General features: G+C 42.1%; 1 protein-coding gene and 1 pseudogene across 2 annotated transcripts in view; both read left to right on the plus strand.

Annotated features, from left to right (window-relative positions):
- Positions 1-673, plus strand: part of PTH (parathyroid hormone) — a 126,842-nt gene extending 126,169 nt beyond the window's left edge. For both annotated transcript variants that reach the window (XM_070073165.1, XM_070073167.1), the window contains one exon: positions 77-673. In XM_070073165.1, coding sequence (XP_069929266.1) covers positions 77-338 — 262 coding nt within the window. In that variant the 3' untranslated portion in view covers positions 339-673. The remainder of the gene's footprint in view (positions 1-76) is intronic.
- Positions 674-21,300: 20,627 nt separating this feature from the next.
- Positions 21,301-21,594, plus strand: LOC138846490 (calmodulin-like; annotated as a pseudogene).
- The last annotated feature ends 2,069 nt before the right edge of the window (positions 21,595-23,663 follow it).

Below are 23,663 nucleotides of genomic sequence, written 5' to 3' on the forward strand. Positions count from 1 at the left end.
CTGCATTGTTAAGGCTGGCTTTATGATATGGAAGCGGAGTGCTCATGGGATGACCCTCTCTTCTCTTCTCTCCCAGGAAGAGAGCTGTGAGTGAAATACAGTTCATGCACAGCCTGGGCAAACATCTCACAGTGATGGAGAGGGTAGAATGGCTGCGGAAGAAGATGCAGGAGGTGCACAATTTTATTGGCCTCAGAGTTCCTCTAGCTCCCAGAGAAGGGGGTTCCCAGAGGCCTCGAAAAAAGGAAGACAATGTCTCAGTTGACAGCCATCACAAAAGTCTTGGCGAAGCAGACAAAGCTGACGTGGATGTGTTAGTGAAAGCTAAATCCCAATGACAACAGATGCGATCTGAGCACTGCTCTAGCAGTGCCAGAGCAACGATGCTGGACAACAGTACTACTTGCTGCTAACTTTTCCAACCGCTATTAAGATTGCCAAGTGCAAGGATTTCTAATGATACCAAGCTTGATGTGTAATCCAGTGCCATCTGCGACAATTGCAATTTTAACTGTTTCTTTTGATTCTGCTTTTATTCATTTGAGAGCTCTTTTAATTAATCTAGTTCTATTGTTTATTCTTTTCCAAGTATGTTATTGCATAACTAATAAAAGAATAAATTTGCATATTTTAATTTCTCTTATTACAGTGCAAAATAAAAATTTAATGACTATAATTCTAAATGTATGAAATTATTTCTTATTGTTACAAGTATGTCTTTTCGTTATGACTGACATCCTTTAGTTTAAGTTGATCACGACAAGCTAGAATAATGCAAAATGCTTTTTCAAAATATATGTCTCACAGTTTGAAATTCTAATATCATTCTTTTAATATTATCAAAGTAACAGGGCCACTAGTTAGATATTATTGACCTTTTAATTTATGAAAAGAAAGTGGTTTGAAATTTGAATGCACAAGTCTTTGTGTCTCCATAAATCCACTGTATTCTATTTGGTTCAGTACAGCAGGCCCACATACATTTATCTTAAAAATGTAATCAGTATTCCTGATGACTGACTTCTCACTTCTACTTATCTTAAAAAATTAATTAACTTATGTTCATTTGATTTGAAAGGCAGAGACACACAAAAGGAGAGAGAGAGAGAGAGAGAGAGAGAGAGAGAGAGAGAGAAAGAGAAAGAGAAAGAGAAAGAGAAAGAGAAAGAGAAAGAGAAAGAGGTCTCACATCTGCTCACTTGCTCCCCAAATGCCCACAGTAGGCAAGACTGGGCCAGGCTGATGCCAGGAACCCAGAACTCCATCCAGGTCTCCCACATGAGTGACAGGTACCCAAGTACTTGAGCCATCATCTTCTGCCACTAGAGTGCATATTAGCAGGAATCTGGATCAAAAGCAGAAAGGTTGGGACTTGAGCCAGAAATTAGGTTATGGGATGGCAGCATCCCAAGCAAAGATTCAACTACTATGCCAAATACCCACACCTAAAGCAACTTTTTAAAAAATATTTATTTTTTTGGAAACAGTTACAGGGAGAAAGAGATTTTCATCCATTGGTTCACTTCCCAGATGGAGTGTTGACTACTGCAATGACTAGCACTGGGTCAGGACAAAGCCAGGAGCCAGGAGCTTCATCGGGGTCTCCGAAATACTCAGACGTTCTCCCCCCACTTTCTCAGACACATAAGTAGGGAGCTGGATCAGACGTGGAGAAGTTGGGACTTGAACTGGCACATTTATGGGATGCCAGCATCACAGGAGGAGGCCTTATTTGCTATGCCAAAACACTGACCCCCCATTTTAAAAAAAGATTTATTGACTTATTTGAAAGGCAGAGTTATAGAGAAGCAGAGGCAGAGAGAGAGAGAGAGAGAGAGAGAGAAAGTCTCCATTGGTTCAGTCCCCAAATTTCCAGAATGGCTGGGGCTGGGTCAGGCCAAAACCAGGGGCCAGGAACTTCATCTAGGTCTTCTACAAGGGTGACAGGTGCCCAAGTACTTGAGCCTCCCCACTGCCTTCAAGGTCCACAATAAATTTTTATTTAAGCTAAATTAATATAAATGTAAATAGCCACAAAAGCCAAGTGAGTAATAGAATGAACAGTATAGATCAGGACAACTTACCTGAATCAGGTTTTAGAGTTAATGAGAGGGAAGGGTATAGAAGAGATTTTCAGGCGCGGGTACAGAAAGTGCAAAGGCCATGAGTTAGTTAGGGCGCATGGCTGCAATTCTGATTTCAAAGATGAGGCAGATCATCTCCCTGGCCTCAAAGAGTTACTGTTCTAATGAAAAAAAAAAAAAGGGAAGTTAGCAAGTACCTACAACTGCAAAGCCCTGTGAGATCTTCAGCTGTGTGTGTGAGAATCAGTCTAATGGAAGGAAGGCTTGAGATGGGACTTTAAGGGCAAGTGACCTTTGCAAAATTTACAATAGGAGAATATCAACAACTTTCTGGCATCCTGGTGCAATCAGTCAGGCTTTGGGTTGAGTGCAAACATCTAATTTAAGTGCAACATCTAATTTAAGCAGGAGGGATGCATTCCAGAATCATTGAGAATGCTGAAAACAGCAGACACTAGGTCACACTTGAGGAAAGGTTCCCAAGCCACCAAGGAATCTGTTCTCTCTTCTAATATGAGGGGACTTCAAAAAGTTCATGGAAAATGAACTTGAAGGATAATTTTATGGGTGAGTATTCCATATTAGAGACCCAAGATCTGAGTCCCTACTCATTTCTGATTCTAGCTCCCTGAGAAAGGGCATCTTGAGTGATAGTGGGTGGTGATAGTACAGGTACTTTAATACCTACCACACATGTGGAGGATCCAGATTGAGTTCCCAGAAAGCAGCTGCCACTTGACCCAGCCCCCAGCTGTTGTGGGCATTTGGGGAGTGAACCAGTGGATGGTTCTCTCTCTCTCTCTCTCTCTCTCTCTCTCTCTCTCTCTTCCTCTCTCCCTATTTCCCTCTCTCTCTCTCTCTCTCTCTCTGCCTTTTAAACAACATTAATGATAATAAATTTAAAGTCATGAAAAGCAAGTGTACTTTGGTGCTTCCTACTGCCTTGAGATTGCTCTGAACAGGAAACAGCTGCTCGCTGATCCTGCGCCAGAATCACACTACTCCAGCTGCCACCCACCCAGCAAACACGGATTCCAGTACTCTGCTCCTTGCCATTCAATCAGAACCTTGTCACTGGACCCTTTGCTAACACTAGCACAGCAAAATCAGACCTCTTCCCAGCAGTGCTTGCCAATAGCAAGGGAGCAGGGGCAAAATCACCTTTCTGCCCTCTAATCTCACAGGACTGAACATGATCGGCTGAACTAAGCTCTTCAGCACCTGAGCTGCGGAAGTGTCTAGGAAATGTCCTTTTTAGCTTTCCAGACTGTATAACCCAGGAATGCCCACTAGAGGGTGGCGTGGACAATGCCTCCATCTCCCTGGTAGCAAAAGAACCGGAATGAATATTCTTGATGTCCGTTTGTGGAACTGAGAATTTCTTTGGGACATTTGTCCACAAGTGACTCCATCTAAGACTTGAAAAAGTTTCACAAGATGCTTGTCGAAAAACATAGTTTATACTTGCTCCAGAAGAACTATGGATTCTCATATTCCTATTTCCACCTCTAACTGAGATTTATATGTCTTTGGATAAAGTGTTGGGGCCAGCAGCGTGGACAGTGGGTTAAGCTGCAGCCTGAGACCTGGCCTCCCATATGAGCACCAGTTTGAGTCCTGGCTGCTTCACTTCTGATCCAGCTCCCTCTAAAGCACCTGGAAAATCAGAAGAGGATGGCCCAAGTAAGTAAGACCCTGCGACCCATATGGGAGGCTTGGATGGCGTTCCAGGCTCCTGGATTTGGCCTGGCCTAGACTTTTGGCCGTTGTGGCCATCTGGGGAGTGAACCAGCAGATACAAGATGTTTCTCTGTCTCTCCCTTTCTCTCTGTACTCTGTCTTTCAAGTAAATAAAATAAATCTTTAAAAAAAAAAAATAAAAGTGTTGGCTGGCGCCGCGGCTCACTTGGCTAATCCTCCACCTGCGGCGCCATCACCCCGGGTCTAGTCCCGGTTGGGGCGCCGGATTCTGTCCCGGTTGCCCCTCTTCCAGTCCAGCTCTCTGCTATGGCCTGGGAGTGCAGTAGAGATGGCCCAAGTGCTTGGGCCCTGCACCCCATGGGAGACCAGGAGAAGCACCTAGCTCCTGCCTTCAGATCAGCGCAGCGCACTGGCCGCAGCATGCCAGCCGCGGCGGCCATTGGAGGGTGAACCAACGGCAAAGGAAGACCTTTCTCTCTGTCTCTCTCTCTCACTGTCCACTCTGCCTGTCAAAAAAAAAAAAAAAAGTGTTGCCATTCTGATCAAGTGGTGTTCAATGTTTTGTATATCTCTGATCGCTAGTGAGATAGAACTTCTCTCTACATGTTGGCCATTTGGGCTTCTCTATCTGTGGACTGCTTATTCCTATCACTTCCCAATCTTTCTGTCAGTTTTCTGGCCCTGTTGATTTTGAGTTCTCTGTATATTCTAATCCACATTCCTGGTTGGTTTTAAATGTCACATTGTGTCATGTATTTGCTACAATTTCTATGCTTCATTTTGATGCGTGCTCATAAAATGTTTCTCTTATTGTTTGGGAAAACTTGCAGAAGTCTTTACTCAAATCTGGGTAATACAGTTTTATCTTCTTCACTTTAATGCATTTAGTCACCTGAATTCTAATTCTGGGCATGATAGATTTTTGTGTTTTGTTTTATTTACTGATTTATTTTCCTATGGGCAGTTGATCTAAACATCATCTATCAATTTATTATTTCCTCATATTTTATGGAGATATTTTTAAAGTATATGTTAAGTCCCTATAAATATAAACTTGTGTTTACTTTTAATTTGTTTAACTTGGAGTGTAAGAGGGGAGATGAAAAATTGCTTTACTATGCCCTGTGAATCAACTTTCAGTCCTCGCAAACTCAGTCTCAGGAGGGAACCCACGGTCACTCTTCTGTGATTTTCCCTTCATCTCCTGATTTAATCCTTGGATACCATGTTCATCTGAGTGTCTCCAACCATACACTTCTCCTTCCCATGTGGCCATACGCAGGAAACCTTCCCTCCTAAGTTCTTAGCAGCTGAACCATGGATATTCAACCCAGACACTTTTCAGACCAGTGCTTGACTTCATGCTGAAGCAACATTCATGGTGGTGGCCCCTGGGAAACATGTAAGAGTAAGAAACAAACCCACCCTTAATTTGGCCTCTTGGGTCCCCTTCAACTTCATCCCCAGCAAAGATCACTACTTAGAGTTAAATCAGAGTTTAAACTTGATTCTTTATTTTTGCAATCTTCATTCTACAGCTTCCTTTTTAGCAAACAATCCAGACAGTTTTCTCAGCCTTATTAATTCCTGGTAATGTGAGGGTTTGAGATAGAATAATGCAGCAGTTTCTTTCATTCCATATTCTCTTCTCTTTGGAAAGAGATCATATGTTTCCATGTAAAGACTGTGACCAAATTAGACCCTTGGTAGCTTCCTTGGTGCAGATCTTCCTGAGTTGCACATTTTCACTTTCTCTTGGGAATTCTGGATCGTAAGAATGGATGCAGAGGTTCTGAGGTAGACACATTGTGAAAATGTGTAAATGGAAACTATCAGAGGTGCTGAAGAATAAAATACCTTTCAGGTCACTTCCAATTAAATGTCCACATCTCCAAGTTTGGGTTCACATTCCATGCAGCCCCAGTTTGTATGCTGGCAGTGACTTCATGTATCCATTTGAGGCTGACAACCCAGACCCCCAGCTCTGAAAATACCAGGAAAGGTTTTTCATGGCATTGCAGATTCCCTGCACACACCCACAGCCCATTCAGCTGCTCCTTCCACTCTCACCTCCCAAGAATGTCAGCCAGAGATGAAGCAGGGAGATCCCAGGCCACAAACACAGGAGACGAATGTCTCATGCTCCTCTGGTGTTCCATTTGGGAGTTCCCACGTCTGGCACACCCCAGGTCATTGAAGAATACAAAGAAGCCATTGCCTGCAGCCAGATCCCAGAGCCAGTTGCCGTAGAACTTTAGCATCCGGCTACACGTGCTCAGCAGAGTCATCATCACTTTGATCTCAGCCACTTGCATCCCTGGGGTCATGAGGGTCTGGGTCCTGTCGATCCAAGAGATACTAAAGCACTGAGGGCAGGAGAGAACTCTGTTCTGTTTCCCCTTCTCCCTCTGCCCGAGGCGGGTGAGGCAGAAGTCATGTTTATCACCTGTCCAAGGAGAACTTTTGAAATACTCCATGCGGCTGGGACTTAGCTACCTCCTGTGCTTTTCTGCCGCGGTCACTATCCCAGCGTGACTATTCTCAGTTTTGTAATCCTCTGGGACACAGCACTTCCTTAACTGGATTCTGAACTTCCCCTAGATGTATCTTGCTTTCTATGTCATTGCTGAATTAATATTCCTAAGGGAGAATGGTTCCAGATACTTCCTATTCTGCCATTCTGTGGATGTCACTAACATAGATTTATTTTTGAGCTCTATTTGTTATGTTCTACTGATGCATTTTTCTGTTTCCACCGAATAAAGGAAGTATGTGCACATGCATATATCCTTCTCAATAGACCTTTATTTTGCTATATAAACTTTTTTTAACTTTTATTTAATAAATATAAATTTCCAAAGTACAGTTTATGAATTACAATGGCTTTCCCCCATAAGTTCTTTTTTTTTTCATTTAATAAATGTGAATTTACAAAGTGCAACTTTTGTATTGTTGTGGCTCCCCCCCCCAACCTCCCTCCCTCCCGAAGCCCTCCCCTCTCCCACTCCCTCTCCCATCCTGCCCTTCATCGAGTTTCATTTTCAATCACCTTCACTATATGAACTTTTACAATGTGTTTGTTGAGTTCTCATCTAAAAACTGCCAAGTTGCTGGCGCCATGGCTCACTTGGTTAATCCTCCGCCTGCGGCGCCGGAGTCCCATATGGGCACCAGTTCTAGTTCTGGTTGCTCCTCTTCCAGTCCAGCTCTCTGCTGTGGCCTGGGAAGGCAGTGGAGGATGGCCCAAGTGCTTGGGCCCCTGCACCCATGTGGGAGACCAGGAGGAAGCACCTGGCTCCTGGCTTCAGATCAGCAAAACCCCAGCCGGCCGGAGCAGCCATTAGGGGAGTGAACCAACGGAAGGAAGACCTTTCTGTCTGTCTCTCACTGTCTGTATTCTGCCTGTCAAATAAATAAATAAAATCTTTAAAAAAAAAAAAACTTCCAAGTTAATTTTACTTGGAACTGTTTAAAATCATATATTAGTTTTAGGAAGAACTGTTATCTTCAGTATCATCAAGTTTGTCAATATAGGAAGAATCTTCATTGATTCTGATCTCTTTTTATGCTTTTTAAATACTTTAAATATTCTCTGGAAAGATCTTACACATACTTTATAAGTGTTAAATCGTGTATATTTTTGGGCTTGTTTTGTTGCAGTTTATACTTTGATATTTTTGTCATAAAAGAGTATTATTCATTTTTCTAATTTTATCTTACATCAAAAAACCCTGCTGGAATCTCTTATTAATTCTAATAATTTTTAAAATTAAATTTTTTTCTATGTAGATGATTATATTATCTCAAATAAAGACCTTTTTATGCCTTTTTATTCCATTCTTTCCCCCTGATGATGCATTTTCCCCTTCATTTCCTATAGTATTTTTTAAAGATTATAGTTATTTATTTGACAGATAAAGTTATAGACAGTGAGAGGGAGAGACAGAGAGAAAGGTCTTCCATCTGCTGGTTCACTCCCCAAATGGTGCAGCAGTCAGAACTGAACCAATCCGAAGACAGGAGCCAGGAGCTTCTTCTGGGTCTCCCATGCGGGTGCAGGGGCCCATGTGCTTGGGCCATCCTGTACTGCTTTCCCAGGCCACAGCAGAGAGCTGGATTGGAAGAGGAGCAACCAGGACATGAACCGACACCCATATGGAATGCTGGTGCTGCAGGTGGAGAATTAACCTACTGCACCGCAGCGCCAGCCCCTCCTGTAGTATTATTCAGTGCCTCTGGTACCAAGTGAGTGAATGATGATATTGGGCTTCCTTATCATATCTTTAAACTAAATGCAAATTTGTAAAATTGTATTTAGCATTTTAATATTAAATGCCACAATACAAAATAAATACATGCTACCAATATACTTTTAAATAATTTAGTTTTGTGATTAAAATGTTTTAAGATACCTTGCCCATATAAAACTATCTAAAATTACAGCAAAGGGGCCTGGCATTGTGGTGCAGTGGGTTAAGCCACACACTTGCAATGCCAACATCCCACATCTGAGCGTCGGTACAAGTCCCGGCTGCCACGCTTCCTATGCAGCTTACTGCTTATGCACCTGAGTGGGCAGCAGAAGATGGGCCAGGCACTTGGGCTCCTGCCACCCATGATGGAGACCTGGATGGAGTTCTACTTTGCCTGGTGTAGCCCTGACAATTGTGGCCATTTGGAGAGTGAATCAGCAAATGGAAGATATCTCTCCCTCTCTCCCTCTCTCTCTCTCTCTCTCTCTCCTTCTCTCTGACTCTGCCTTTCAAACAAGTAGAATAAATCTTTAAAAAATAAATAAGATTACAGAAAATTAGTTAAATATGATATTATATGCTTTAATAGTCTCTTGAAATGTTGAAACAAAACATTGTGAATGAATAATTCATACACACATGAAAAATTATATAATTTATTTAAGTAAAGTTAAAATTACATTTTCCTATAGAGAATCCTTATTTAGATTATTTAATGGCTCATAGAGCACTCGACCTTGTTTACTGAAGTTGAATGAACTGACTGCTGAATTTTATAATTGATAATTGAAATTTATAATTGATAGCCATTTTTCAGCTTTTTCATGACATTGTCATAAGAAGGCCATCTCCCTCTGAGAAGAGCAGAGAAGCAGAGCAGAGACATTGGAGGCCAATAGGTGAATGCGACAAAGCCATGATTAGGCACCAGTGCTGCTGTCCCCCAGCTATAGTGCTTGTATCTAACGCAAACTTTAAAAAAGGAAAATATGCATTCTTTTGCTCCATCAATAGTTTCATATTGCACAATGAACTGAAATGTAGATTATGTTTTGAGTACTACTTCCATAGGATGTAAATTTTTTTTTTCAAAGATTTATTTATTTTATTTGAAAGGCAGAGTTACAGAGAGGAGTGAGATGGGGCAGGGGGGAGTCTTCTATTCCGTGGTTCACTCCCCAGATGGCTGCAATGGCTGGAGCTGTGCCAATCTGAAGTCAGGAGCCAGGAGTTTCTTCTGGGTCTCCCACGCAGGTGCAGGGGCCCAAGGACTTGGGCCATCTTCAACCGCTATCCCAGGCCATAGCAGAGAGCTGCTCAGAAGTGCGGCAACCGAGACTCAAACCAGCACCCATACAGGATGTTTTACCTGCTATGCCATAGCACTGACCCCATAAATACTTTTAAATAAAAATATATGGCAATTTTATGTTTATATTAGAAGGTGGGAAACTGAGCCTCTAGAAAAAAGCACTTCTATACTAACAGCCTTTGCAGTTATGAAAATAAAGATTAAGGCAAAACTATACTATCTTGATAGAAAAAAGTAATGGGCAACAAAGACAAGGGCTAGGATGCATACTAAAACATTACTGTTACTAAAGTAAGGTGAAGAAATACGAGGCAGGAAAGCATCACTGTGTTAATTTTTTTTTTTTTTTTTTTTGACAGGCAGAGTTAGACAGTGAGAGACAGAGAGAAAGGTCTTCCTTTTCCTTTGGTTCACCCCCTAAATAGCCGCTACGGCCGGCACGCTGCGCCGATCCAAAGCCAGGAGCCAGGTGCTTCCTCCTGGTCTCCCATGCAGGTGCAGGGCCCAAGCACTTGGGCCATCCTCCACTGCACTCCTGGGCCACAGCAGAGAGCTGGACTGGAAGAGGGGCAACCGGGACAGAATCCCATGCCCCGACCCGGACTAGAACCCGGTGTGCCGGCACCGCAGGCGGAGGATTAGCCAAGCGAGCCGCGGCGTCAGCCCACGGTGTTAATTAATGTAGGTAATTGTAATACAACATTTGTGTGTCAAAACACAAGAGGCACAGCAAAGATATTACATCGGAATGTTTTAGGCCTGTTGTAATCTCAGGGGATCATCACCACTCAGGGGCCCATTGTTGACTAAAACATCCTCACGATGTGCATGAATATGTAAAGATTTAAACATAAAATGTAGGAGGAAATCCTACATCCTACAGTGAAGTTTTTTCATTCTTCTCATTGTCAAAGTTCATAACCTGCAGAAGAAATGTCAAAAAGAAAATTTTCGGGCCGGTGCTGTGGCGCAGTGGGTTAAAGCTCTGGTCTGAAGCGCTGGCATCCCAAATGGGCGCCGTTTCTAGTCCCAGCTGCTCCTCTTCTGATCCAGCTCTATGCTATGGCCTGGGAAAGCAGTAGAAGATGGCCCAAGTCCTTGGGCCCCTGCACCCACGTGGGAGACCCGGAAGAAGCTCCTGGCTCCTGGCTTCAGATTGGCACAGCTCTGGCCATTGTGGCCATCTGGGCAGTGAACCAATGGATGGAAGACCTCTCTCTCTCTGCCTCTCCTCTCTCTGTGTAACTCAGACTTTCAAATAAATAAAATAAATATTTAAAAAAATTTTGTAAGTCTCAGAAAACCAAAACAATTTTTTTCTGCAACACTATTTTATGATAAATAAACATATGGTGTATATGCATACAGTTGTATATGTACATTAATATAAACAGATAGTTTATCTGTATAAATTGGTGTAGATGTTTTTACCTGGTGTGGAGCATTAAAAATATGTTTAAGTGCCTCTAGTTTACATTTTCCTTTAATGAAGATGATTTCTTCAAAAGACATGGCAAGGTAATGACTGTCATGTTTGCAATTTGTTTTCTTGCCAAATGGGATGGGAAACCTGTTCAGTAAGTACTGTGGCCCATTCTGCCTGGCGAGGGCATGGGAGTGGGGTTGTCCGCGCTGGCTCTATTTTTTGGAAGTGAGGCGCTAATGGAGTTGCCCGTCTGTCTCTTTTCTTTCCAGGATGACAGCCACGAGTGAAAAAGAGCTTCCGCACAACCTGAGAGACTATCTGAGCACCCAGGAGAGGGTGTGATGGCTGCTCAGCGCCTGCAGGAAATGAACCATCTGACACATCTTTAGCTCCTACAGATGGTGGTTCTCAGAGGCTCCCAAAACAGGAAGACAACTGACTGCTTGACAGCCATCAAAACAGTCAGAGATCAGTTGATGTGGGCACATTGATTAAAACTAAATTCCAGTGAGAATACACATGATCAGAGCACTGCTCTGGACAGCACAGGCCAACTTCACGTTCTGCTAATTTTTCCAAACTCTATTGAGATTAGCATGTCTCAAGATTTCCTTTTTTTTTTTTATAAAGAATGTTCATTCTGCTTTGTTGAATGTGGTATTTTTTTTTAAGATTTATTTATTTTATTTGAGAGAGTTAAAGAGAGGCAGAGGCAGAGAAAGAGGTCTTCCATCCGCTGGGTCACTCCCCAGATGACTGCATTGGCTGGAGCTGCACCAATCGGAAGTCAGGAGCCAGGAGCTTCCTCCAGGTCTCCTACATGGGTGCAGGGGCCCAAGCACTTGGGCCATCTTCTCCTGCTTTCCCAGGACATAGCACAGAGCTGGATTGGAAGTGGAGCAGCAGGGACTTAAACCAGTGCCCGTATGGGATGCCAGTGCTTCAGGTGGAGCTTTACCTGCTATGCTACAGCGCCAGCCTCCCAAGATTTCTAATACTACCAAACTTTATATCTGATCTACTGATAGCCATTAACTGTGATTTCAGTTGATTATCTTTATTCTACCTTCATTCATTTAGGAGTGCCTTTACTTGCCTATTTATTTATTTATTTAAAGATTTATTTTTGGCCAGCGCCACGGCTCAATAGGCTAATCCTCCGCCTTGCAGCGCCGGCACACCAGGTTCTAGTCCCGGTCAGGGCACCAGATTCTGTCCCGGTTGCCCCTCTTCCAGGCCAGCTGTGGCCTGAGAGTGCAGTGGAGGATGGCCCAAGTGCTTGGGCCCTGCACCCCATGGGAGACCAGAAGAAGCACCTGGCTCCTGCCATCGGATCAGCGCTGTGCGCCGGCCGCAGCACACCGGCTGCAGCGCGCCGGCCACGGCGGCCATTGGAGGGTGAACCAACGGCAAAAGGAAGACCTTTCTCTCTGTCTCTCTCTCTCACTGTCCACTCTGCCTGTAAAAAAAAAAAAATTATTTTTATTTATTTGAAAGGTAGAGTTGGAGAGAGGGAGAGGGGGAAGGAAGAGGGAGAGAGAGTGACTGACTCTTTCATTTGCTGGTTTACTCCCCAAATGGCTACAATGTCCAGGAATGGGCCAGGTTGAAGCCAGGAGCTTGGAGCTCCATTTGGGTCTTCCATGTAGCTGTCAGGGCCCAAGCACTTGGGCCATCTTCCCAGGCACATTAGCCAGGAGCTGGATGGGAAGTGGAGCAGCTGGGACTCAAACCAGCACTCATATGGGATGCTGGTGTCAAAGGAGGTAGTTTAACCCACCACACCACAATGCTAGCCCCTATTTATTTGTGTGTGTGTGTGTGTGTGTGTGTGTGTGAGAGAGAGAGAGAGAGAGAGAGAGAGAGAAGGTTCCTTCCCATATATTAGTTTACTCCTCAAATGGCTAGGCTGGCCTAGAACTCAATCCAGGAATCCCACATGGGTGGCAATAACAAAATTACTTCAGTTATCATCTGCTTCTCCCCAGGAAGTTGGGGTCAAGAGCCAGAGGTGGGTATTGAACCTGTGTACTCAGATGGGGACCCAGGTTTCTTAACCACTAGACTAAATGCCTGCTCCAAGAGCTCTTTTAATTATTCTGTTTCTACTGTTTATTCTTTTTAAAAATTATTTTTTCAATGCTTAGAAACAAGCTACACTTTTAAAATATTTTATTATTTATTTTTATTTGAAAGATAGACAATGAAAGACAGAGATCTTTCATCCGTTGGCTCACTCTCCCAAATGCCTGCAATAGCTGGGGCTGGGCCAGTCCAAAATCAGGAGCCAGAAACTCCATTTGGGTTCCCCAAGTAGGTGGCAAAGATTCAAATACTTAAGCCATCACCTGCTGCCTCCCGGAGTACACATTAGTATGAAGCTGGCTCAGCAGCAGAGAAGGAACTCAGATCCAGGTTCTCTACTATGGGACGTGGGCACACCAAGTGGCTGAGCCAAAACATGTGCCTCGAATTACATGTTTTAATCTTTCTCCCTCCTCGTGAGGCAAAATAAAACATTTATAATCCTGATTCTAGATACATGAATGTACGTTGTTCTCACTTGTGATGAGCATGTCCTTTTAGGCATGACTAGTGCCCATATGTTTATGTTGATGATGACTAGGCAGAACAACACAAAGTGTGGTTTTACACATCCGTTTTGTAATTTTTGCACAACATGCTTTTATTATGCCCGAAGTACCAAATTACTGAAGGTCTCCAAGTTTCAGCACATAGATAGCATTGCCCTCTTCATTTTAAAAAAGGAAACGGGGGTCAGTGCTGTGGTGTAGCAGGTAAGACTGCCACCTGCAGTGCCGGCATTTCATATGGGCGACTGGTTCGGTCCTGGCTGCTCCACTTCTAATCCACTTCTGCCATGGCCTGGGAAAACAGTATAAGATGACCCAAGTCCTTGGGCCCTTGCACCCATATGGGAGACCCAGAAGAAGCTCCTGGCTCCTGGCTTTGGATCAGCCCAGCTCCAGCCAACGCAGCCATTTGTGGAGTGAACCAGAGGATGGAGGGCCTCTCTCTCTTTCTGTCTCTCTGTCTTTGTCTCTCTCTCTCTCTCTGCCTCTGCCTCACTGTAACTCTGTAATAAATAAATAAATCTGTTATTAAAAAAAGGGAAATGGAAAGGCAGAAAGTGGTCTGAAACTTGAATGCAGAAGCATTTGTCTCTACACAAATCCATTGATTATATTTCCAGTTTGGACTCCAGATGGCAAAGAATAGAATTTGTGTACTTATTAGAAGATAATTTTGTTTATTCACTTGTCATTTGATAGACATCTTTTCATGTCTATTATTCATCATGGACTCTACTGGAGTCTCGGCATACAATATGATTCCTGTCTTCAAGGGACAATTTTTGTGGGGAAGATAAACACTAAATTCATTGTGCACTTTGCTAAGTGCAACGTAGGACAAGTACAAGATATTGCAGGTATGTAAAATACAGAGCCCAAGTCTAATTAAAAGAGGTCAGAAGTTTCCTCAATGATGGAAATGTCCTATATTCTGTGCTGTCCAATGTGCTAACCACATGAGTAGTTATTTGAAATATGGGTAGTATGAGTGATGACTTAGATTTTATTGCAGGTAAAATAAATAGTCACATATGCTAATGCTACTCTATTGAACAGTAAGATGAATCTCAAAATGATCCCACTGAATCAGAGAGGTGAGGAAGACTTACTTAATGAGGTGAAAAGGAGCAGGAGAGCCTTCCAGGCAGGAGGTGCAGCAGGTGTGACAGCCCTGAGTTGGGAGGGAGCATGAGTGCACTGCTAGAAAATGGGATTACAGAGAGGAGAAAGATAGCAGGCCAGAGTGCAAGGAGGTCGTGGTGTAATGAAGAAGTCAGAAAGGTAAACAAGTAATTACAAGGCAGATGCAAAATACTATGAAAGGCACAAGGGAGGGAGTGGATCTGCCTGATGGAGAAACAATAGAAATGGGACTTGAGCAACTAGTGAACAGTTGTAAAATGTACCATCGGAGAATATTATCAATTTTATAGTATTCTGGTGAAAGTACTAGGCTTAGTGTGAGGCTAGAGAACAGAATGCAGTTCTCAGGACATTCCAGGTGCATTGCAGAATCATTGAGAATGTTGAAGAAAACAGACTTTAGGTCGAACTTCGAAGAGAAAGACCCTCAAAGCTAGTCTGTCCTCCAGTATCAGCGGCCGCCTGGATGGATGTTATTCTGACTCCCTCCCCCTCAGGAGCTCACTGCTTGCTGCTGCTGCTGCTGCTCTGCCTCTGCTGCCACTCAGCCCAGCAAAAACAGTGCTCTGCCCGGTGCCATCCAGCCCTTGTCCCTGGAACCTTTGAAACACTAGCACAGCAAAAACCCACCCCCTCCACAGCAGTGCTGGCCAACAGCAAGGGAGCAAGGGTAGAATCACCTTCCTTCTACCTTTGCAGTCTCCGCAGGGTGCGTGCTTGGCTGAACTTCAGTGTGTTCCAGAACCTTATGAAAGAAGTATCTGGGAAATGTCCTTTCCAGCTGTCCAGTCTCTGCAATACAGGAACGCCCACTAGTGGGCAGTGAGGATAGTGCCGCCAGCTCCCAGGCACCATAAATAGCAGGGTACTCTTGATAGGTCTCCTTATGGAACCCTCTGAGAATTCCTTTGGTAGACTTACTTAATTCTAATTAATCCTAACTTGTAAACAAGTTTCTCAAGATTGCTGTGGAACAAAAGTATTGTTTATATTCCCTCCAGCAGAACTAAGCCTTCCTGTCTCCCCCTTGCAACCTCCAATTTAGATTTCTGTGCCTTTAGGAAAAGTGTTGCCATACTGATGTCAAGTGACTGCTGATTGTTTTAGTTTGCCTATCTCTAATTACCATTGAGATTAAACTTCTCTCTTTGGGCTTCTTTGTCACCTGCTTACCTATATTCTTTGCCAGTTTTTCTCTTGATTTTCTGGCCTTTTTAAATTTGAGTTCTCTGCATATTCTAATACAAATGCCTGGTTGATTTTAATTCTCAAACATATTTCCCAATGTGTCACATATTTGCCATCCCTTCTTAACTTGCTTATATTTTGGAGATCCTTACTGAAGATATCTTTCCTCAACTGCAGGTAACAATGGTATATTTTTATATGCTTTATATCTACTTTCAAATATTTATTCTTTTGGAGTTTAATTTTGTGTATGACAAAATATTGTGTTTGGATTTAGTTCATTAATAAGTTTCATATAGACAGACAGTGTTCCAAATTCCATCATTCAAACAATATATTGGAGATCTGCTTTGAAAAACTTCTTAGATTCCCAGCTAAACATAGATATATTTTCCAAGTTAGTTATCTTTTGGTGAAAGCTGAAAATTTGCTTTGTTTTGTCCTGTGAGTCACCTTTCAGTTCTCGAAAGGTGAGCCTTGGCTGAGGGGCCACCTTCTCCGGCTTTCCCTTCATCTCTCAGGCCTGTGACTCCGTGAGCCTCCGAATGCTCCAGCCTCAGGATTCTCTTTGCCATGTGGCCCTTACCTGGGAAACCTTCCCCCCTAACTCCTCAGTGGTTGAGCCTATGAGTGTCTAACCAGACACTCTTCACAAACCAGTTCTTGGAAACATCCTGAAGCAACATTCCTGGAGGGGCCTCTGAGAAACACAAAGCATGATGAAACCATCCCATAACCTGCAGGCCTTTTGGATCTGCTTCAGCTTCATCCTGGGCAGAGACTGGGGTAGAGTCAGGTTTTAAAATTATTTCTTTTTTGTAATTCTTTTATTTATTTATTTATTTGACAAATAGAGTTAGACAGTGAGAGAGAGAGAGACAAAGAGAAAGGTCTTCCTTCTGTTGGTTCACCCCCCAAATGGCCACCCACCAGCTAGCGCACTGTGCCAATCCAAAGCCAGGAGCCAAGTGCTTCATCCTGGTCTCCCATGCGGGTGCAGGGCCCAAGCACCTGGGCCATCCTCCACTGCCTTCCCGGGCCACAGCAGAGAGCTGGACTGGAAGAGGAGCAACTGGGACTAGAACCCGGTACCCATATGGGATGCCGGCGCCACAGGTGGAGGATTAACCTAATGAGCTACTACGGTGCGGGGCCCCTCTTTTTGCACTTCTAATCCGAAGTCTTCCTTTTTAGTAAACAAATTATATAATTATCCCAACCTTATAAATAGGTAATGTTCAAAGGAGCAAGAATGTTCAATAGTTCCATCCCATAGGCTCTACCATTTGGACAGAGATCAGACGAGTCCTGCAGAGGACTGGGACCAGACTGGACCATCTGCAACTTGTGTGGTTCAGATCATCACAGATTGCCGATTTCAACTTCTGTTGGAATTGCCCAGTCGTGAAAGTGGGCACAGACACTCCAAGGCACACACATTTTAAGGGTGAGTAAATGGAAGCCATCAGAGATGTTGGTAAATGAAACGGCTCTCATATCACATCCAGAGAGATGCCCCGCCTCTGAAAGTTTGGGTTCACAAGGAGATCAGTCCTCCTCTCTATGATGGCAACAGCTTCATGCACCCCAATGACTGTCTCAGTCTAGATGCTGGAACTGAAGATGCCAAGAAGAGTCTTTCACCATATGCACACTTCCTGAAAACACCTGCAGCTTGCTCATCTCCTGTGGTTACCTGCCAAGGGTGTCAGCCAAAGGTGAAGCAGGAGGACCCAAGGACAGAGGCAGCAGAGATGAGTATCTCATCTGGGAGTTCCCCTCATCAGACTCTCTTCAGGGCTTTAGAGAATAAAAGGAAGCCAGTGCCCATGGCAGGAGCCAGAGTCAGCGTCCACAGAACCCCAGTGTCCAGTTACCATAATGCTCAGCAGGGTCATCATCAACACTTTGATCTCAGCCACTCACTTCCCCCAGGCCATAAGGATCTGGATCCTCGGGATCCAAGAGATGTCAAGAAACAGGGAGCAGGTGAGAAGTCTGTCCCGGTTCTCCCCCTCCAAACACCTAAGGTTGATGAGACAGAAGTTGAGTTTACAGAATGTCAAACAGAAGTCTTTGAAATACATGTACCCATTTCTAACTGCTTAATCCATGACGATGACTTATGTAAGGGGGTCCCATGGAGAACAATGAATCTGAAAAAATCTTGTGATAGTTTTTTAATTTGAAAGAGAGAAAGAATGAATTCATCTACTGGTTCATTCCCCAAATTTCTGCAACAATTCAAACTCAAGAGCCAAGAACCAATCTATGTCTCCATAGTGAATGACAGGAATCCAGTTAGTTGAGACATCACCACTGCTTTCCAGGGATCTGCAGGAAGCTGAAAGAAGCTGAAATTAAGAGCCAGAGTCAGCTATCAAATCCGGGTTCTCCAGTGTGGGATGCAAGACTCTTAACCACTAGGCTGAACACCTCCCCTACTAGTATTTTTACTGTACCTTTCTATATTTCCATGTGTATAGATATACTAACACCCTGTCATAATCGCCTGTGGTATGAAATATAGTAAAATGCTATATAGGTTTGTAGCCTAGGAGCAATAAGCTGTAACACATGGACTAGGGTTGTAGGTTTGGGTAAAATGAATTCCTCAAACAGCACATTTCCTAGAATGTATCACTGTCATTAAGCAACACATGACTAATAAATCCAGGTATGACATGTCAACTCTCTTCTGAGTTTTTGTGCCAAGGCCACCATTTCAACGTAGCTGTTCTCAGTTTTGTGCTCCTCTGGGCTACTGAACTTCTTGACTGAATTTTGTACTTTTCAGGGCTGGAGTTGTGCCACAGCAGGCCAGGTTGACGCTTGAGACACACCCCATGTTGGAATGTCAGTTTAAGTCCTGGCTACTCTGCTTGCAATCTAGCTTCCTAGGAAGATGTAGGTGATGGCTCAAGGGCCTGGGCCCCCTGCCACCGCGTGGGAGATGCAGATGGAGTTTCAGGCTCCTGGCTTCAGCCTGGTCCAGCCCTAGCTCTTGCAGGTATTTGAGAAGTGAACCAGAGGATGGAAAAATTTTCTCTCTCTCTCTCTCTCTCTCTCTCTCTCCCTCTCTCTCCCTCTCCCTCTCTCTTTCTCCTTCTCTCCCCCTTTATCTGTCTCACTCTGCATTTAAGTGGGTGAACATATATACCAATGAACACTGAAAAAAGCTAGACATTTCATAGAGGTACTTTGCTTCCTATACTGTGGCTAATGTATCTGCGGGGTACAGATCCTGCACTTCCTATTCTGTCATCTTGCTGATGTCACTAACATAGGTTTAAGTTTGAGCTCTATTTGTTTGTTCTGTCCTACTGATGTATTTTTCTGTTCCTGCAGTATAAATAAGGTATACTTATTATACACCTCCTTACCGAAGAAACTGTACAATGAGTTTGTTGACTTCTCTTCTGAAAAATTCCAGGTCAGTTTTGATTGGGATTTGGGTTATGATTGTGTTGTAGTAACATTGTCTGTCAGTTTTAGGAAGAATTGTTACCTTTGCTATATTCATCTATCAACATATTAAGTCTTCATTTGTTTTCGTATCTTTGCATGCCTTTTAAATAGCTTAAAATTTTCTCTGAAAGATAATGACCCTTGTTAGTTGTAATTAGTATATATTTTTGTGAATATTGTGAAAGATATCTGAATATTTATTACATTTTCTTCATTAGTTATTTTTGTAAAGAGGAATTTTTTTGTTTAAAAATTGTTGTGTTTATATAAAGGGAACAAATTTTATATGTTTCATAAATATAGTTTTAAGAACATAATGAGACTTCCCACCCTGCCCTCCCTCTTTTCCACCTCTTCCTTTCTTATTTTCCTGTTAATTTTTGCAATGACATACTTTCAATTTACTTTATAAGCACAAACTTAGCCCTCCACTAAATAAAGAATTAACAAGCAGTAAGTAGGAAAACCACTGTTCCTCAGGAATATAGACAAGGGCTATAAACAATAATCAAATTGCAAAATGTCAATTTCTCTCATACATACTATCTTTTTTTTACTCTGTATTCATTTTTCTTTCGTTTTTAAAAAACATTTATTTCTTTCTTTAAAAGACAGAGTTACAGAGGCAGAGGAAGAGGCAGAGAGAGAAAGAGAGATCTTTCACCCTCTGTTTCACTCTCCCAAATGGCCACATTGGCCTGAACTGGGCTGATCCAAAGCCAGGAGCCTGGAGCTTCTTCCAGGTCTCCCACAGGGGTATAGGGGCCCAAACACTTGAGTCATCTTCTACTGCTTTCCCAGGCCATACAGAGAGCTGGATCAGAAGTGGAGCAGGCCGGTGCCATGGCTTAATAAGCTAATCCTCCACCTAGCAGCGCCGGCACACAGGGTTCTAGTCCCGGTCGGGGCGCCAGATTCTGTCCCAGTTGCCCCTCTTCCAGGCCAGCTCTCTGCTGTGGCCAGGGAGTGCAGTGGAGGATGGCCCAAGTCCTTGGGCCCTGCACCTGCATGGGAGACCAGGAGAAGCACCTGGCTCCTGCCATCGGATCAGCGCGGTGCGCCGGCCGCAGTGCGCCAGCCGCGGCGGCCATTGGAGGATGAACCAATGGCAAAGGAAGACCTTTCTCTCTCTCTCTCTCTCTCTCTCTCTCTCTCTCACTGTCCACTCTGCCTGTCAAAAAAAAAAGTGGAGCAGCCGGGTCTCAAACCAGCGCCCATACGGCACTGCAGGCGGCGGCTTTACCTGCTATACCACAGCGCCAGCCCCTCTATATTCATTTTTCTATTTTATGTCCAAGAACGCTGCTAGGTTCTCTTATTAATTACAATAGCTTTCTTTCAATTAACTTAGTATTTCTACACAGAAGGTCTTTTACTCTCTATTAATGACATTTAATCCTTTTTCTCCTTCTGATTTACTTTGTTTCTTGTAGTATTATTCAGTACCTCTGAGAGCATGTGCATGAGTGATGTTATTGGGCTTTGTTACCATATTCTCGACCTTAATGGAAATGTGTCCAAGCATGTTTAATATTAAATGCCACAATACAAAATAAGTTTATGTTTCTTTATTTTGTATTAAAATTATTGAGAAAACTTTCTTTTTTAAACTCATCTGAAATTACAGAAAAAATAATTTGATTTGATATTATATATTTTAGTAGACTCCTTTTTGAAAATTTGAAATAAAACAGGATAGTGGTGAATAAATAATAGTGCTGAAACAATATAAATGTTTTAAGTACAGTTAAAATTCCATTTTTTTCTGTTGTGTATCCTTATGTAGATTATTTATTTTATGGCTAATAGAAAGTTCAATCTGTGGACTGACATCGGGTAAATTCAGTTTTATTGCTTACTATTTATTTCCTTTACATAAACGAAGGTCTTCTCAAATTTTCTATTCTGAAAATTGTGCATGAATCTTAAGGCTATTTAATAAGCATTTTAACTATTTTCAAGCTTTTTTTAATTATATTCTTGTGAAAAGTCTATCTACCCATTAAGAATAAGGATGCAAAGAAGACATGTCTGAGATCAGTAGGTGAACATTACTGAATTCAAGGATGCTTTATCCCTGTTGGATGAAGATGGTGATGGCACCATTACAACAAAGGAACTTGGAACTGTCATGAGGTCACTGGGTCAGAGCCCAACAGAAACCAAATTGCAGGATATGATCAACAACAAAGTGACCATGATGGCTAGAAGCATTCCAAGTCTTTGACAAGGATGGGAACAGTTATATCAGTGCGACAGAACTACGTCCCATTAGGACAAACTCAGATGAAGAAACAGATGAAACGACCAGAGAAGTCAATATTGACAGAGGTGGACAAGTCAGCTACGAAGAATTCACACAGATGATGGCTGCAAAATGAAGACCTACTTTCAACTCCTTTTCCCCCTTTGGAAGAAACAAATTCAATTTTTACTTACCTCTTGCAAAAAAAAAATCATTCATTCATTCTGTTTCTATAGAACAAAACTGAATGTCAAAAGTACCTTCTGTAACTTTATGAGCAAAAGAGAAAAGAGCAAATATGTATACGAAAACATAATTGTTCATAAAATAAATTGAAGAAATAAGATGCACACAAGTGTTTTACCAAGAGTTAAAGCTTGAAATCATAGACAGTAATTAATCACATGATGTTTTGACACCTTTTAGTGCTAGAAGAAGTATGTGTTAATTCAGCAAAAATCTCTAATCAGTGTCTATTAATGTGGTATTTATGGTTACTATTGCGGTGTCAGAAATCAATTTACTAATGATAAAAGTATTTGCTAATAAACGAATAGTGGTAACAATTTGCTTAATTAAGAAAAGTTGCCATTTTCAAGCAAATTATAGTCATGCTTTTCTGAACAGCAGGAACATTTTATGAGAAATGTATCCTCAGGCGATCTTGTCATTGCGGAACGTCTTGGGGTGTGCTCACATGAACCCAGATGGTACAGCCTGCCATGCACCTAGGCTGTGTGCTAGAGCCTAATGCTTGTTGGCTACAAACATGTACAGCCGGTTACCATACTGAATACTGTAGGCAATTACGACACATTGACACTGGTTTACCTAGATATAGAAAAGATCCGGGTTAAATGCCAGGGGATAGAATTTATCAACCCCATTAGAATTTCGTGGAATTACTATCTGATATGGTTCATTGTGGAGTGAAATGTCACTTTGTGGGTAATGACTGTATAAGCATAACCAACAGAAAATGTGAAAAGAAATTCTTAGAAGTATGCTCTTTCATTCTCCTTGTGGCTTAAAATGTACATATTAACCAAAAAAAGTACATATTAACACTGGCACAAGAAATCACAAAAGGACGTCTAAGAAAGTAAACTAACCTAATCAAATTATGCATATACATACGTAATATATATTAATGTATCTGTAAATTAAAGAGGCAGATTCCAAAAGCCTCTCATGAAAACCAAAAACAATGATTTGCTGTCACTCTCTGGTTGCAATATGTTTAAAACTCTTATACATATAATTGTGTAGTTTGTAATAGTAAACATTTTGCCCTTTTTTTTAACCATTTGGTGCTTTATTTTTTCATGTTAATGTGATATTAATACAAAGAGAACAGATTCAATGTAGTTCATAGATACAGTTCTAAGAATCTATTTCCTTTCTCCCTCCCCCCATCTTTGTCCCCCACCTCTATCTCTATCTCTCTCTCTTGCTCACTCGCTCTCTTTCCTCTTGTATTTTTTAATCTTTGAAATAACATTTTTAATTTACATTACAGTCAAAGGCTTAATGCTCCACTAGATAAAGAGTTTAACAAGTAAGAAGATCCTTGTTCAGCAGGAATATAGGCAAGGGCTATAAACAATAATCAAATGGAAACATGACCATTTCACCAATATACAACAAATGTTAAAATTAGCACAGATCATTAAAACTATAGCAGCATAACATTCTTAACTGTTTGGCAAAGATATAAAACAAAGTTTGACAAAGCTATATTTGCAACAATACTGATACACAGAAGCATTTTTGTTTTAGTTTTTTTTATATTTTTGTTTTTAAATTTTATCTCCCACATATAAGGGAGAACATGTGGTATTTGTTTTTCTGTTTCTGATTTATTTCATTCAACATGATGTCCTTCAATTCCGTTTTTATGCAAATGGAAGAATTTCATTCTTTTTTATGGCTGAATGATATTCCATTATATATATACAAATATGTGTGTGTGTGTGTGTGTATCACATTTTCTTTAGTCACTCATGTGAAGATAGATACCTTGGTTGAGTCCATATTTTGGCTATTGTGAACAGTGCTATATAAATATACTGGTGAAGGTATCTCTCTAATACAAATGTGGGATTCCTGGATCATAGGGCAAGTCTATTTCTAGCCTGTTAAAGAAATCTCTACTGTTTTCCACAGTGGCTGCATTAACTGATATTCCCACCAGCAGTGTCTATGTGTTCCCCTTTCTCCACATCCTCATCAGCATTTGTTACTCTCTG

This window comes from Oryctolagus cuniculus, chromosome 1, assembly GCF_964237555.1.
Source record: "Oryctolagus cuniculus chromosome 1, mOryCun1.1, whole genome shotgun sequence".
NCBI lineage: Eukaryota > Metazoa > Chordata > Mammalia > Lagomorpha > Leporidae > Oryctolagus > Oryctolagus cuniculus.